This window comes from Equus caballus, chromosome 7, assembly GCF_041296265.1.
Source record: "Equus caballus isolate H_3958 breed thoroughbred chromosome 7, TB-T2T, whole genome shotgun sequence".
In the NCBI taxonomy this organism is placed as follows: Eukaryota; Metazoa; Chordata; class Mammalia; order Perissodactyla; family Equidae; genus Equus; species Equus caballus.
The window spans coordinates 38,967,244-38,983,352 of record NC_091690.1 but is presented as its reverse complement, the minus strand read 5'-3'; the positions used below and the strand labels follow the sequence as shown (position 1 = coordinate 38,983,352).

At 43.3% G+C, this 16,109-nt stretch overlaps 1 protein-coding gene across 10 annotated transcripts in view; it reads left to right on the top strand.

The window, feature by feature from the left end:
• Window positions 1-455: 455 nt before the first annotated feature.
• NFRKB (nuclear factor related to kappaB binding protein) overlaps window positions 456-16,109 on the top strand; it is a 39,764-nt gene continuing 24,110 nt past the window's right edge. For 4 of the 10 annotated variants that reach the window (XM_070272960.1, XM_070272958.1, XM_070272956.1 and 1 more), the window contains exons 1-5: window positions 464-588; window positions 2,882-3,037; window positions 6,123-6,324; window positions 14,860-14,987; window positions 15,694-15,868. In XM_070272960.1, coding sequence (XP_070129061.1) covers window positions 2,903-3,037; window positions 6,123-6,324; window positions 14,860-14,987; window positions 15,694-15,868 — 640 coding nt within the window. In that variant the 5' untranslated portion in view covers window positions 464-588; window positions 2,882-2,902. Of the gene's footprint in view, window positions 589-1,645; window positions 1,730-2,881; window positions 3,038-6,122; window positions 6,325-14,859; window positions 14,988-15,693; window positions 15,869-16,109 lie in introns of all 10 variants that reach the window. The other 6 variants (XM_070272961.1, XM_023645134.2, XM_023645133.2 and 3 more) reach the window with 4 other exon arrangements.

Here is a 16,109-nt window from a genome sequence, read left to right as displayed (position 1 = left end):
TAATAAACTGCATTCACTTACTCCTGGGCTCTGGAGCCTCAATTCTTGGCCAGGCAAAGACTACTGACACCGTCTCCGCCTTGCGGAAGTTCCTAAACCAGGTGAGACCAACAAGCCAAGTGAACACGGCGTCCCAAGATCCAGCAGTGCAGGTTCCCGCCGCCCCAGGCCCCGCCCCCGAAGCCCCGCCCCGAAGCCCCGCCCCGAAGCCCCGCCCCGAAGCCCGCCCCCAGCACGCCCCGCGCAGCCCCGCCCCGCGCAGCCCCGCCCCGAAGCCCCGCCCCGCGCAGCCCCGCCCCGCGCAGCCCCGCCCCGCGCAGCCCCCCTCCCCGCCCTCCCCCGCGCAGCCCCCCCCCTCCCCGCCCCCCCCCCCCCCCCCGCGCAGCTCCGCCCCCGGCACGCTCCGGGCCCTGTCCTGCGCAGCCCCGCCCCCGGCACGCTCCAGGCTCCGCCCCGCGCAGCCCCGCCTCTTCCGCCGCCCTTAGGCTGGAGCGTGCACGCACCGAGACGCCTTGCGGGAGCGAGCGCGTGCCGGAGCCGGCGGGCCGAGGATAGCAGCTGGTTGGGAGACTCAGGCCAGTGGCTCAGGTTGGGGCGGCGAAAGGGTTAAAGTGTTGCCACAGAGTGGAGGGAGGGAGCGGCTGGGTCTCCGAGGGTCGTTGCTTCTCTGCGCATGGGGCAGGGGAGCGGGTGTCTTCGGAGCCGGGCAGCCCGGGTGGGTGGGGGTTAGGGTTAGGCAAGATGTGGGGGCGGGGCGTGGCGCCCCGGTGCAGTTTAGAGGGGCGGGAGCTGGGCCGTGGGCTTGGGCGAGGTTGACTGGGGAGGGGTTTGCAGCCGAGGTGACGGATTTGGAGCCAGCGGTTGCTCCGGAAGGAGCCAAGGGTTTAGCTTCTGCATTGGGAAGGGTCCAGGAGGGAGCGTTAGCCCAGGTGCAGAAGAAAGGCCTTCGGGAGAGGTCTTACTTGTCTAGGAAAGACGTCCAGGACGCCACAGACTTAGAAATCCTTGGCTTCCGGGGTTGCAAGCCTCTGGCAGCTGCTTGCTTTTTGTATTTTGAGATCCTTATTCAGAATAGTAGCAGGGCAAAGGTTGCCACTCGAATAGATTAAATTTAGCTACACATCCACCGTAATTGAAGAAACTTGTGAGCGAGTTGTGACATAGAGGTGATCCTCCTAAGAGTCAGGTAGAACACTGGCTCTGCAGCTGTTAACCTGTTCTATGTCAATCCTGTTAAGAGGACTTTATTCTAAGCTTCGGGTTGCTTCTACATATCTTCTTTTCCTATTTTAAAGTTTTGTTGAACGCATATGCCCTGTGCTTTCTCACCCGCTTCAGTTATTTAGGTGCCAAGAATGTTCAGGATGTTGTAATTCACCGTATGCTGAAAGGTGTTGGGGCACAGTTGCTTGGGGACGTCGCAGCTGCTTTGTCTGACACTAATCTTTCTGTAGTATCTTTACATAGATCTGAAATCTCTTCAAGATAACTTGAAATAATTTGTGGGAAGGTACTTATTTTAGTAGTAGTATTATAGGTCTGCTCTTTATCATGTGAGAGTTTTGGAATAAGTTGTTTATTACTACATTATATGACTATGTTAAGTCGTGTGAACTGTCATCCATCTGGAAATTATTCATTGCAGGATTCCAGGATTGGGAATAACAGTAGAGAGGACCTGGTCCAACTACCCTTCATTTTATAGATAAGGAAATTGATACCTGGTGAGGTAAGATTTACCTGAGGTTGCTAAGGTTAGGCTAGAAGGTTGATGTTTGGACTGTTAGCCCATTTGGTAGGAATAGGAGAGAGAGAATGGACTTAGCAGATGTTTGTAGAGTGAGTTGAGTTCAGTCTCCGTGTGGTCCTGTTAGCTTTGTTCACTCCTGTGGCCTTACCGTTACACCTCATTCCAGCCGTCAGCCTTGTGAGATGCTCTCTGAAAATGTTCTAGTATGTACTTCTCTAAAGGTGGCCAGCAGTGTTCAGTTATTACAGGAAGGAGAAAAATAGCATTACATTTCCATATTTATTAATGTCAGATGGACCAGCAAAAGGCAGATTGGCTGCTGACTTTACTGGCTGTCGTGGTCAGGTGCTTGGAGCCTCTGGAGTTTGTGTGGACTAATAAAGTCGTATTAAGATGCTCCCTTTCCATAATTTGAGTTGAGAGTTTATATAGGAGGTATTGTGTGTATAGTGTTGAGAATATGAGCTTGCAATGGGCAGACCTGAGTTTCAGTCCTCCCTCTGGGGTTGGGCAAGTTGCTCATCTACTTTGATCCTCCGTTTTAATATCTGTAGAATAGATATAATAACCCCATCTTGCACAGTTATAAGAGTTAAATGAGGTATATGAAAGGCCTGGCACTTGATAGGCCCCCATTAAATAACTTATTGCTACTCTCTGAGCTTTACTGGCCTGTGTGGATTTTCACTGAATTTTTTTTTGTCTGTGTGAAAGAACAACAAAGAATTGCTAAAGAAAAAAAAAAGTCAATTGTTAAAGAAATTATGTTGGAGAGATTATTGGCCTGAGAAGTCTAAATTATGGACTCTGATCTGTTTGTCATTTAATCTGGGTCTCATTTCGCTTGTGTATAATGAAGGTATAAGAAATTCTACAAATTTGAGAGTTACTGTAGAAGCATTCTGAGTAATAAGAAATCTACTAGATAAGATTTGAAAATTCAAATGGGATGCAGTGGTTGGAAGGGAAGGAGAAGAGCTGTTTAGCTGTAGTAAGGATGTAAGGATAAGGTAGAAAAATGGATTTGAGACAATATTTTCTGGGCCAGAATATTTTGTGAAGGAGTATTAGTGTCAATCAGATCCCTGCGATTTCTGCCTTCTTGAGGTATGACTGCATATATTTGTCTAGATTACCTGTGGAATATAAGCAATGGATTCCTTGGACCATATGCTGACGGATCCCCTGGAACTGGGTCCATGTGGAGATGGCCATGGCACACGTATTATGGAGGACTGCCTCCTGGGGGGCACCAGGGTTAGTCTGCCCGAGGACCTTCTGGAGGATGTAAGTAGTAATCTCATCACCATCGTTTCCTTTCTCTCAGGTTCCCCATAGCCACTATTCTAAACCTTTTGCACAGTGTGCAAGTTTTCAGTCTTTTGTGTTCCCTTCTGTTTCATTTTCTACATTGCAGCCAGAGTGATCGCTGTCTTTTTTTTTTTTTATAACTGTGAAGTCTGTTTAATGTTCTGATTAAGGAAGAAATTATAAGTGACATTCTGCATGTTTAATAACATGTCAAAATAACTTGATAATATGATAGAAACCCTGTTTTGAACAAGTTTAAACAATTAACAAGTTTTATATTTTAAGAGCAGAATTATGTATGTGTTTATGTTAAAATAGTTACCTCTCTTGTGAATCATGAAGCAAAACCCAAATGCATTGTCTGTCCATGAGGTAACCCTCTAGTCTATTAATAGGACAGGCTCTGGGATAAGATATCAGTGTGCTTACGACCACTTTCACAGGCAGGCGGGGTAATCAGCATCATCATTAAGGTGGCCACCATTTATTAAGTGCTTATTATGTGCAAGGCACAGGTATCCTTAGACATGTATTTATCATGTTTGTTTTGTCATATTTCAAACATCTAGACAGGTGTAGAATATCATATAGCAAACATCTGTGTATGATCTGCTTTTAGGAGGTAATCTCAGTTAGTTATATTTGGTTTACATTTTTCTTTCATATTATGCCACGCGTTGTAGGTAAAGGCACCAGTTTGCCCTTATCTTATTCCCTCTCCCACCTGAAGTAACAATACTGAAGTTGGTTTACAGTCAGGTGCTACGTGACAACATGTCGCTCAGCTATGGGCTGCATAGACGATGGTGGTCCCGTAAGATTATAATGGAGCTGGAAAATTCCTATTGCCTAGTGACGTCATGACCACATAACGCAGTGCATTCCCGTGTTTGTGGTGATGCTGGTGTAAACACACCTACTGTGCTGCCAGTCATAGGTGAGGCCGGCTCCAGTGTGTGATTGCCCCTGCACACCTTCCAGTGGGACAGGCTGTGGAGGGGAAGACAGAGATACTGATGATCCTGATGCTGTGTAGGCCCAGGCTAGGGTGTGTGTGTCTTAGTTTTTAACAAAAAAGTTTAAGAAGTCAAAAAACCCCAAACTTTTAAAAATAGAAAAAAGCTTATACAGTAAGGATATAAAGAAAGAAGATATTTTCGTACAGCCGTGCGGTGTGTTTATGTTTTAAGCTAAGTGTTATTACAAAAGTCAAAAAGCTGAAAAATTAAAAAGTTTATAAAGTAAAAAAATTACGGTAAGGTACGGTTTACTTATTATTAAAGAAAGAAAAATATTTTTTACAAATTTATTGTCGCCTAAATACACGGTGTTTATAAAGTCTACAGTAGTGTAATGTCCTAGGCCTTCACATTCTCTCACCACTCACTCGCTGACTCACCCAGAGCCGCTTTCACTCCTGCGAGTTCCATTCACGGTGAGTTCCATGTACAAGTGTACCATTTTTTATCTTTTATGCTGTATTTTTTCTGTATCTCTGTTTAGATACGTTTAGATACACAAATACCGTTGTGTTACAGTCAGCCTAAAGCATTCAGTACAGTACATGCTGTACGGGTTTGCAGCCTAAGAGCAATAAGGTATACAGTACAGCCTAGGTGTGTAGTAGGCTATACCATCTAGGTTTGTGTAAGTGCCCTCTGCGATGTTCGCGAAACAATGAAATTGCCTGACATTTCTCAGGATGTATTCCTGTTGTTAAGTGACGCATGACTTTATAGCCTTCCTATCCATGTTTTCTTTGCATACCCTTTCAAGTAAATCTCTGTATGTCAGCAGACGCTTGTTTATTGAGTAGCTACTTTATGCCAGACACTGAGATGTTAGGAATAAAGTGGTGTGCAAGAACAGGTTTTGCAGGGGAAAATCTTGGACGGTGAGCCTGAGGTGCTTTGGTACATGCATGCAGAGATGCTTAATAGGTGGCTGGATTTCTGGGTTGTCTCCTGCGTAAACCCTTTAGTTGGCTCTCCATTGTCCTTAGGATAAAGTCACAAGTTCTTAACATGTTTAGGTTTCTTGCTCCTCTCTCTACTGTCTACTGCTTCCTCTCTCCTTCCCTGTCCTTGTGCTAGCCAAACATTGCCTGCACATTTTTTTTAATTAAAAAAAGTGAAATGTATCACATATAAGAACAGTATATAAAATGCATATATATGCAATTTAAGCAGTAATAAAACACCCATGTGGCCACCACTTAGGTTAAGAAATGGATTGCTACGAATACCACTCACTCCCCTCCCCGCCATGTACCCCTCCCCATCTCATCCCTCTCCATTCCCCCCACAGGTAACTGCTGTCCTTTTCTTTTTTTAATTTTTCTTTTGTTTTTATGATTTTGCTCTGTGGATTTTTAACCCTCCTACCTCAACATCTTTTTTGCTTTCCTTATCCCCTTATGTCTTAAATGTCCCTTTCTCTGATAGGCATTCTCTGAAACCTTACGTCTGGGATGTGGGCTTCTCCTTTGTGCTTATACGTAAACTTCTTCAGTTGCTTGTTTCGTTGTCCCCCTCTGGATAATTTCTATACCAGTCTAGCTTAGTACCTAGCGTAGAGAAGCTGTCCAGTTTGCAGTTGTTGAGTTGAAATGAGCTCTGTCCTGCTGCTTCTCACTCTCACAGCTTCTCTCCTCTCGTGTTAACTTTCTTCTGCCACTTATTTTAAGCTGAATTCAGATGTCCACCATAATGTCCTTTGTGGGCAGAAACAGTTTCCAAATGCGATCCTCTCTCCTGAGATCGTTTTCCTCTAGACGGTTATTTACTGTCGGGTGTAAGATAGTGGTTTGTATATAGTCTTCACTCGTCTTGAAAATTGAGTAAAGATCAGTGAAATTTTAGGTTTGTTTAAAAAACTTAGAATTGGATGATAGTGGTGGTTGCACAACAATGTGAATGTACTTAATGCCACTGAACTGTACACTTAAAAATGGGTAAAGTGGTAAATTTTATGTTATGGATATTTTACCACTCACACACAAAAAACTTAAAAACTTATTTTCTCTTGTTTGCTCTTCTCCTGCTTTTCCTAATTCTCCTAGCCCGAGATATTCTTTGATGTAGTCAGCCTCTCCACATGGCGGGAAGTATTGAGTGACTCTCAGCGTGAACACCTCCAGCGGTTTCTGCCTCACTTTCCTGAAGACAGTATTGAGCAGCAAAGTCAGCTCATCCTGGCGCTGTTCAGTGGGGAGAACTTCCGCTTCGGGAACCCTCTTCACATCGCCCAGAAGCTTTTCCGAGGTGCGTGGCTCAGCGTTCTCTTTCTGAGAGCACTGAAGGGTGGCAACACATTTATGTGAATACTTTCTTTGTTTTATTCTACTTATTTTCATGTACAGATACTGACTCAGCAGAGAGTGGTTTTATGCAACATTTTGCTGCCTAGACCATTCTTTTTTTTAATAATTTTTTTTTTGCTGAGGAAAATTTGCCCTAAGCTAACATATGTGCCAGTCTTCCTCTACTTTGCGTGTGGGTCTCTGCCACAGCATGGCTGATGAGTGGTGTAGGTCTGCACCTGAGATATGAACCTGTGAACCCAGGCTGCTCAAGCAGAGTGTGTGGAACTTTACCCACAGGGCTGGCCCTTTAAATTTTTTGACTTACATAGAAAATATATAAATCATAAGTGTATTGCTCAGTAATTTATTATAATGTGAACTTAACCGTGTAACTGCCATCTAGATCAAGAAATAAAATGTTACTAGCATCCTTTATGAGTAATCTTTAAAAATTTTAGAACAGCTTGCCATTTGCTTTATCACATGTATGTATGTGTGTATGTATATGTGTGTCATATACATACATACACAGAAAAATATACACAAAAAATACACACAGACTCTTTTCTCAGAAAACATGACACTTCACTGCCAAGCATTTCACCATGTATGTATCTCTTAATAAAAATTTTCTCCCACATAATCACATCCAAGAAATTTTACATTGAGCAAATAATATAAAATATCCCATATTCAGATTTTCTCAATTGTTCCCAAAATGTCCTTTGTAGTTATCTTTGAAATCCAGGATCCTTCAAGGTTCACGCATTGTGTTTGGATCTCATGTTTCTTAGCTCCTTGCATCTAGGCCTCTCTGCCTTTTGGTTATTTTTTTTAAAGATTGGTACCTGAGCTAACATCTGTTGCCAGTCTTCTTTTTTTTCTTCTTCTTATTCTCCTCCCCAAAGCCCCCCAGTATGTAGTTGTATATTCTAGTTGTTGGTCCTTCTGATTGTGCTGTCTGGGACGCTGTCTCAGCATGGCCTGATGAGTGGTGTCATGTCCGCGCCCAGGATCCAAACCAGTGAAACCTCGGGCCGCTGAAGCGGAGCGCGCTAACTTAACCGCCTGGCCATGGGGCTGGCCCTGGCTCTCTGCCATTTTTTTCCACTTTGTCTTTCAAAACACTGACATTTTTGAACAGCCCAGGACACTTGAATTGTAAAATGTCCTGCTTTCTGGGGAATTCTCTTGTTTCCTCATGGTTAGATTTGGGTTAAACATTTTTACCAAGAATACTATCTGGGAAATGTTCTCTCTTTCTTTCTTGTTTTTTTTTTGAGGAAGATTAGCCCTGAGCTAACATTTGCTGCCAGTCCTCCTCTTTTTGCTGAGGAAGACTGGCCCTGAGCTAACATCTGTGCCCATCTTCCTCTACTTTATATGTGGGACGCCTGCCACAGCATGGCTTGCCAGGCAAGTGCCATGTCCGCACCTGGGATCCGAACCGGCGAATCCCAGGCTGCCAAAGTGGAACGTGCAAACTTAACCGCTGCGCCACCAGGCCAGCCCCAAAATGTTCTTTCTTTACCACCGTCACCTCAGGAGGCGCGTGGTAATGCCGTGTTTGATCACATGGTTGAGTGGTGTCTGCCAGGCCTCTTGATTGCAAGGGTACCTTTCTTCCTTCATAATGAAGAAGCAATCTGTGGAATCATACTTGGGAACCGTTGATTATCTTATTTCCCAAAAGCCTTTGTTTTACTCAGTGGTTTTAGCATCCATTGATGATCCTTGCCTGAACCTGTCATTACATTTGGGATTGTAAAATGGTTTGGGGCCACTCGTAAGTCACAGCTCCCTCTCTGTCCTATGAGAGGAGCAGAGGAAGCCTCTTCCCCTCGCCTTCTGAGGTGACTTTGCTTTGGCGGGAGGCCCTGAAAGGACAGCGCATCTCCTTCAGTTTTGTTAAACTGGACAGCTTGACAGCTGCAGAAAACTGGAGAGAACAGGCTTATAATTTCAAACATTGTCTTAAGGATTTAAAATTAGCATTCTCTCCTTTGGTGGATTATTAGTTTAAAGAGAAATTCCCCTTTGTGGTTGGCAAAGGTTTATGTCACTGAAGCTGGGGACCTCAGATGGAGTAAACTGGTAGAGTATGGTTGGTTTTAGAGGGGTTGTGTCAGGGATCTTATATAATGTTAGCACTGTCTGCTGTGCTGTGTTTCCCCCCAAAGCAATGTGATAGTCTGGTAAGAATACAAAGACTGTCAAGGCAGGAATTTCTGCATTTTTCACTCCGACCAGTGTCATATTTCAGTTCTAGGTGCTGAAGTCATTGCATTACCATGACTGTTGTCATCAGTCTTGACTCAGCTAAAATTGCTTTTCCGTATTCTTTTCCCTTTGGTTATCTTTCCTGGTTCTGTTTGAAATAGTCACCTTTTCCTTAAGTTTCGAATGCTTATCAAACTCCCTTGCCTCCTATTTCATAAAGGAAAGGGTCATCCATCATAAACTGCCAACTTCCCACTTCTGGCCTTCACCCCAGCTTACTGGATTCATTTACCTTCTGACCTACTTTACTTGTCTCAGGGGAAGAAGGGTTTTTTCCCTCCTGTTTAAGATTAGCCTCTGGTCTCGATCCTTTTCATCCTTCACCTCCGCTGGGACCTTGTTTCTCAGTTGACCGTCCTCTCTGTCCTGTGTATGCACTCCACTTGACTCTTTGTCAGTCTGTGGATGTGTTCAGGGATCTCATACTAAGAAAAGGCTTGAACCATCTGCCCCCTTTACTGTCCTCTGTCATTTTCCTGTATCTCCAGACTTCTTGAAAGGTGTCCATGGCTGTCTCTTTCAGTCATTCCACCCTGTTCACTGGGGCTATTCCCTTATTACCTCACGAGACTGCTCTCGCTAATGCCACTAGTGACTTTTTTTTCCCCTTCAATTTTATTTTAAATTTCAAACCTACAGAAAAGTTACTAGAATTTGTCATGGATGCCCATATACTCTTCACCAGGGTCACCAGCTATTAACATTTTGCCACATTTGCTCTCTCATCACTACTGTATTTATTATTACTATTATTATCCTTCTTTTTGATGAACCATTTGAGGTTATTGCAGGCAGAGCAAATTTTTCAGCGTTAATCTCTGAACAACAAGAACATTCTCTTACGTAACTACAAATGATCAAATACAGAAATATAGAAAAACAGAAGTTTTCTGTATTTAAATATAAAATGTAACATTGACACAGTGCTGTCTAATTTAAAGTCGATATTCTATCTCACCAGTCTTTTCCTGCTTCATGTCTCTTCACTGAGCATGTAATGTCCAAACCAGCAGGTGCTTTTTAGTTCTCTTCTTGACCCGTCTGCAGCGTGTCATGCCGTGACCACCTCCTCTTCCGGGAGCGTTTCCCCCTTGCCTCAGGGCCTCTTCCCTGTCCTGGCTGTCCTCCTGTCCCTGACACCCGCCCCCCCCGCCCCATTTCCTTTGTAACCCCTCTTGCACTCATTGCTCCCGTCCCGTGCCTGTCCTGTAGGTTCCACTCTTCCCTCTGCACTTATCTGCTTTCCCTCACCGTCTCTTTGCTGATGACTGTTGCCTGGGCTGCTGCAGCGGCAGCCTCCACATGCTACTGGAATGAGCGTCTTAAAACTTCACTTTTCAGAATGTTTACCAGTTGCCTTCACTTGGAATAAAATTCATTGCCTACAAGGCTCTCTGTGACCTGGCCCGTGCCCACTTACCACCTTCTCCTAGTACCGTTCTCTCCTGTTTCATTGCTGTCGAGCCCAGTGCTGGCCAACAGAAAGAGTACATGAACCACACGTTCAATTTTAAATTTTGCAGTAGCCGTATTAAGAATAGTAAAAGCAGTTAAATTACTTTTAATAATATATTTTAATTTATTAATAATTAATAACTTTAATATTTTCTTTAATTCGGTATACCCAAAATATTATTTTGACAGAGGTGTAGTAACAGTAATGGCTGTTAAAAAGTGGGGAAACTAAAGACAGAAGGAACATAACCTCAAAGGAGTACAGAGGCAGAGAAGCCGACTGTTAGTCCGGTTTCTGTGTATCAAACAACATCAGTGGCGTTAAACTCTTGGCTCATTTCTTGAAGGTCAAATTTCCTCTTTTCCTACAATAGGTGGTGTAACATCATGGTTAAAAGCTTGGACTCTGGAGCTGGACTCCAGACCTGATTTCCTCTTTTATTAGCTATGTGACCTTGGGCAAGTTAGTTAACTTCTCTGTGCCTCAGTGTCTTCATCTGAACAGAGAGGATTTAGTAGTACCTTCTTTATGGGGTTGTTGTGAAGATTAAATGAGTTAATATATGCAAGGATAGTGGCAGTTACATGTCAGGTACTGTTTTAAGTGTTTGCTGTTATTAGGGTGGTTGGGAAAAAAAGAGATACCCCTTGTACTTGGACCCTTATTTCAGCTTTCTGAGGTTAGCTTCTTGCTCTTCCCCTCTCGGTTCTCATCATAGCCTGCCTGCTCAGATCTAATATGGAGAAACAGACCTCTCCTAGACTGCTGCTCTCAGGCAGTGATACCAGTTGCTCCTGTCTGGTGACCTAGGGACCATGCTCAGTTGAGCTCTCCGTTGTTCCTCTTCTTGCCCCAGTAGCTGGATTGTCAGCAGGTCTCATCTTTCTCACCCAAAATATGTCTCGGGTCTCTCTACTTCCATTCATTTAACCTCTATTTACTAATCAGCTAATATGTGCCAGACGTTCGTCGAGGTTCTGGAGATGTGGTGGTGGTCTTACAGTCTCTCTTTCTTGCTCATTTTTTTTTTAAAGATTGGCACCTGAGCTAACAACTGTTGCCAATCTTTTTTTTTTTTTCTGCTTTTTCTCCCCGAATCCCCCCTGTACATAGTTGTATATTCTAGTTGTAGGTCCTTCTAGTTGTGGCATGTGGGATGCCACCTCAATGTGGCCTGATGAACGGTGCCACGTCCATGCCCAGGATCCAAACCAGTGAAACTCCGAGGGCTGCCGGAGTGGAGCGCCCGAACTTAACCATTCGGCCACGGGGCCGGCCCCTCTCTCTCGTTTTTTTTTTAATAGCATGATCCTGTTCCTTTTTTTTTTTAATTGAAGTATAGTTGACATATAATATTGTATTAGTTTCAGGTGTACAATATAGTGATTTGACGTTTATTTACATTCCAAGATGATCATCCTGATAAGACCTGTAACTGTCTGTCATCACGCAAAGTTGTTATAATACTGTGGACTGTGTTGCCTGTGCTGTGCATTACATCCCCGTGACTTATTTTTTGACTGGGAGTTTGTACCTCTTAATCCCCTTCACTTGTTTTGCCCTTCCACCCCCACTCCCCTTCCCTCTGGGAACCATTCATTTGTTCTTTGTATCTATGAGTCCATTTCTGTTTTGTTTTATTTGTTTTGTTTTTTAGATTCTACGTATAAGTGCAGTCTTACAGCATTTGTCTTTCTCTGTCTGACTTACTTCACTTAGCATAATACTCTCTATATCCATTCATGTTGTCACAAATGGGAGTACTTCATTCTTTTTTATGGCTGAGTAATATTCCATATCTTGGCTGCTGAAAATGGGGGTGCATATATCTTTTTGAATTAGTGTTTTCATTTTTTTTGGGTAAATACCCAGAAGTGAAATTACTGGATCATGTGATAGTTCTATTTTTAATTTTTTGAGGAACTTCCATAGTGTTTTCCACAGTGGTTGTGCCAATTTATACTCCTACCAACTGTGCACGAGAGTTCCCTTTTCTCCACATTCTTGCCAATACTTGTGATTTCTTGTCTTTTTGATAATAGGCATTCTGACAGTTGTGAAGTGAAATCTCATTTGGGTTTTGCATTTCCCTGATGGGTAGTGATGTTGAGAATCTTTTCATATACCTGTTGGCTATCTGTATGTCTTCTTTGGAAAAATGTGTGTTTAGAGCCTCTGCCCATTTTTAAATCAGATTATTTGTTTTTTTGATGCATGAGTTTTTTATATATTTTGGATATTAACCCTTTATTGGAGATATTGTTTGCAAATATATTTTGCCATTCTGTTAGATTGTCTTTTTGTTGATGGTTTCCTTCACTGTGCAAAAGCTTTTTAGTTTTATATAGTTCCATTTGTTTATTTTTGCTTTTGTTCCCTTTGCCTAAGGAGACGTATCCAAAAAAATAATGCTAAAACTGATGTCAGAGAGTTTACTGCCTATCTTTTCTTCTAGGAGTTTATAATTTCAGGTCTTACATTTAAGTGTTTAATCCATTTTGAGTTTATTTTTGTATATGGTGTAAGACAGTGGTCCAGTTTCATTCTTTTGCATGTATCTGTCCAGTTTTCCCAACACGATTTATAGACGAGACCATCTTTTCCCCATTGTGTATTCTTGCCTCCTTTGTTGTAGATTAATTCACCACGTACGTGTGAGTTTATTTCTGGGCTCTCTGTTCTATCCCATTGACTCACGTGTCTGTTTCTGTGCCAGCAACGTGCTGTTTTGATTACTTAGTTTTGTAGTCCAGTTTGAAATCAGGGAGTGTCACACTTCCAACTTTATTCTTCTGTCTCAAGATTCCTTTGGGCTATTCAGGGTCTTTTGTGGTTCCACGCAAATTTTAGGATTATTTGTTTTCTGTGAAAAATGCCATTAATATTATAATAGGGATTGCATTGAATCTGTAGGTTGCTTTGGTTAGTATGGACATTTTAACAGTATTAATTCTCGCAGTCCGTGAGCACAGTGTATCTTTTCGTTTATTTGTGTCGTCTTCAGTTTCTCTCGTCAGTGTCATGCAGGTGTCAGTACAGATCTTTCACCTCCTTGGTTAAATTTATTCCCAGGTCTTTTATTCTTTTTGCTGTAATTGTGAAAGGGATTGTTTTCTTAATTTCTTTTTCTGATAGTTGGTTTTAGTGTATAGAAACACAAGTGATTTCTGTATATTTATTTTGTATCCTGCAACTTCACTGAATTCATTTATTCTGATAGTTTTTTGGTGGAGATTTTAGGGTTTTCTGTATATAGCATCATGTCATCTGCAAATTGTGACAGTTTTACTCCTTCCTTTCCAACTGGATGCCTTTTATTTCTTTTTGTTTTCTGATTGCTGTAGCTAGAACTTCCAACACCCATTGAATAAGAGTGGCTAGAGTGGGAGTGGGCATCCTGATCTTAGAGGAAAAGCTTTCAGCGTTTCACCATTGAGTGTGGTGTTAGCTGTGGGTGTGTGATAAAAACCCTCAATAAAGTGGGTATGGAGGGACTATACCTCAATATAATAAGGGCCATGTATGATCTTACATTCTCATAGGGAAAAGCAGATGATAAACAACCAGGTATTTGTTGGTATTAAGTGTTACAAAAAACAAGGAAGGGTAATGGGACTAGAGAGTCTCTTAGATGTGGTAGTTGGGCAAGGCTTCTCTGATGAGGGGCCGTTGAACAGACACTAAATGAAGTAGGAAGAGCAAGCCATGAAATACTGGGTCCTAGCAAGCAAGCGTTGCAGGCAGAGGGAACTTTAAGTACAAAGGCCTCGAGAAAGGAGGGTGCGAGCCCTGCTTAGGAAACAGCATGGAGGCCAGTGGGGCTGGAGTAGAGTGAGCAGAAGGGAGACTGGCAGAAGATGAGGCCAGAGGTAGCATGGGACAGATCATGTGGGGCCTTGCAGGCTGTCTTTAGGGCCTCAGCTTTTTTTCTGAGTGTGGAGGAAGCCGTTGGATGGGGCCACTGTAGGAGTTTTCCTTGTTTCTCTCTTGTTCCTAGCCATGTCACTCTCCTGCGGACTGGGCCGCTGTAGGAGTTTTCCTTCTTTCTCTCTTGCTCCTAGCCATGTCGCTCTCCTGCTTTAAACCCTTCGAATTATTTCCGTTGCACTTAGGAGAAAATCCAAACTCTGTGCCATGACCTACACGTTTCTGCACGGTTTGATCTCCGCCTGCCTTCCCAGGTCGTGTCATGCCACTCATCAGCTACACCGCACTGCGCTTTAGTCATACGAATGTTTCTTCAAGTTTTGGAACATGCCAAGTTCTTTCTTGCTCAGGGATTATCTTGGTACATGTTGTTCCTTCTTCCTTTTCTGTATTTTTACTTCTTATTTTCTAAATTCCCATTTACTTTATTTTCCTCCCAGTTTTTCATTTTTAAAATTTAAAAACATACAGAAAAGTTGAAAAATAATACAATGACCATCCGTATAACTTTCCCCTCTGTTTATCACCTATAGAACAACTGCGGCAGTTGCCTCATTTCACGTATCATGCTTTAGAGATCTGTTTCCTGATTTAACTCTCCTTAGTCTTTACAGTTGTTTCGAGTTAATTTCCTTATAGTACTTTGGAGAGTTGAGTATTGTTTGTTTACCTGTTCATTTTCTGTCTTTCCCACTGGACTGTGGGCTCCACATAGACATAGGTTATCCCTCGCCCCTGTATTCCAGGTTAGTACAGAGTTCACCATGTTTGAAGCATGCATGAAATCTTTGTTGACTGATGTACACTTGGTTGTACCTCTGTTCTTTTAAGACGGACACTTTAACCCTGAGGTGGTCAAGTATCGGCAGCTCTGCTTCAAGTCCCAGTACAAGCGATACCTCAGCTCTCAGCAGCAGTATTTCCATCGGCTGCTGAAGCAGATTCTGGCTTCCCGGAGTGTAAGTAATGCTGGGAACTGGATGTGAAACATGAACTCACAGATTTCCTGACTTCAGGAAGTGGTTCAGGTACAAAATAGAAAAGATACCACTAAGGAAAAAATGCTACCAATTAAACCATGACAAGATTGAGCTATATCATCCTTTCTTATGATCCATTTTAAGATATTCTCTGATTTCAGAGATGTTAAAACATAAAAAAAAGATAACCTCTTTAAAATTGATTTAGCTTCAGCATTTACTCAGCATTTACTCAAATAGATAAAGAGCTTTCAGATCCATCCTGAGTTCTTAAGGAGAACTGGGTTCCTCTGGAGTTGATGTGTGAGAGCGCACAAGGCCTCCTGATGGATCTGTAGCGCACCAGACTTCATGGCTCCTGGGCCTGGACTAGCCTGGTAGCTCTTTGAGGCAAAGTTGTTCTGGCTCTAAGGGATCCTTTAAGCTTTGGTGTGGAAAAATTTGGGTGTCAAGTATAGTAACTATTCACTCTCAGTGGAGTGGTTCAACACTCAGATTCAGGATTTTTCACCAGGTAGCAATCAGTAGTGCCCCTTTTTATGTGGACATATGTGCGTCTTTCTCTGTGATCTGGAGGGAGGGAATCGAGCTTTTTAAACAATGAAGAGAAGAAAACATAGACTTGGAGAATGTACTAGAAGCCGCTTTGGATGGTGATGTGTACGCCCATCTGATCCCTTCCCAGGACCTGCTGGAGATGGCCCGCCGCAGTGGCCCGGCCCTTCCCTTCCGGCAGAAGCGCCCTTCCCCGTCCCGCACCCCTGAGGAGCGGGAGTGGCGGACGCAGCAGCGCTACTTGAAAGTCTTGAGGGAGGTGAAGGAGGAGTGTGGTGACACAGCCCTGTCATCTGATGAAGAGGGTGAGTGTCTTTGGGCACTTGGGTGGCTGCGGTGTTTACACCAGCGGCTTGTTGTTCATTTGGAGCCAGTGGTAGCCATTTATCTCACAGCAAAGAAGCCATCCCAGTTGTCTGTTGGGGGGTGGATGGTGGGACTCAGAACCCCTTGGTCCTCGGGCACTGAGATATTCCTGTTAGGTTACCCTGGGTTTAAGCGGCATTTGAGTTTAGGGGAGACGATTCCCTGTGCGACAGGGCTCTC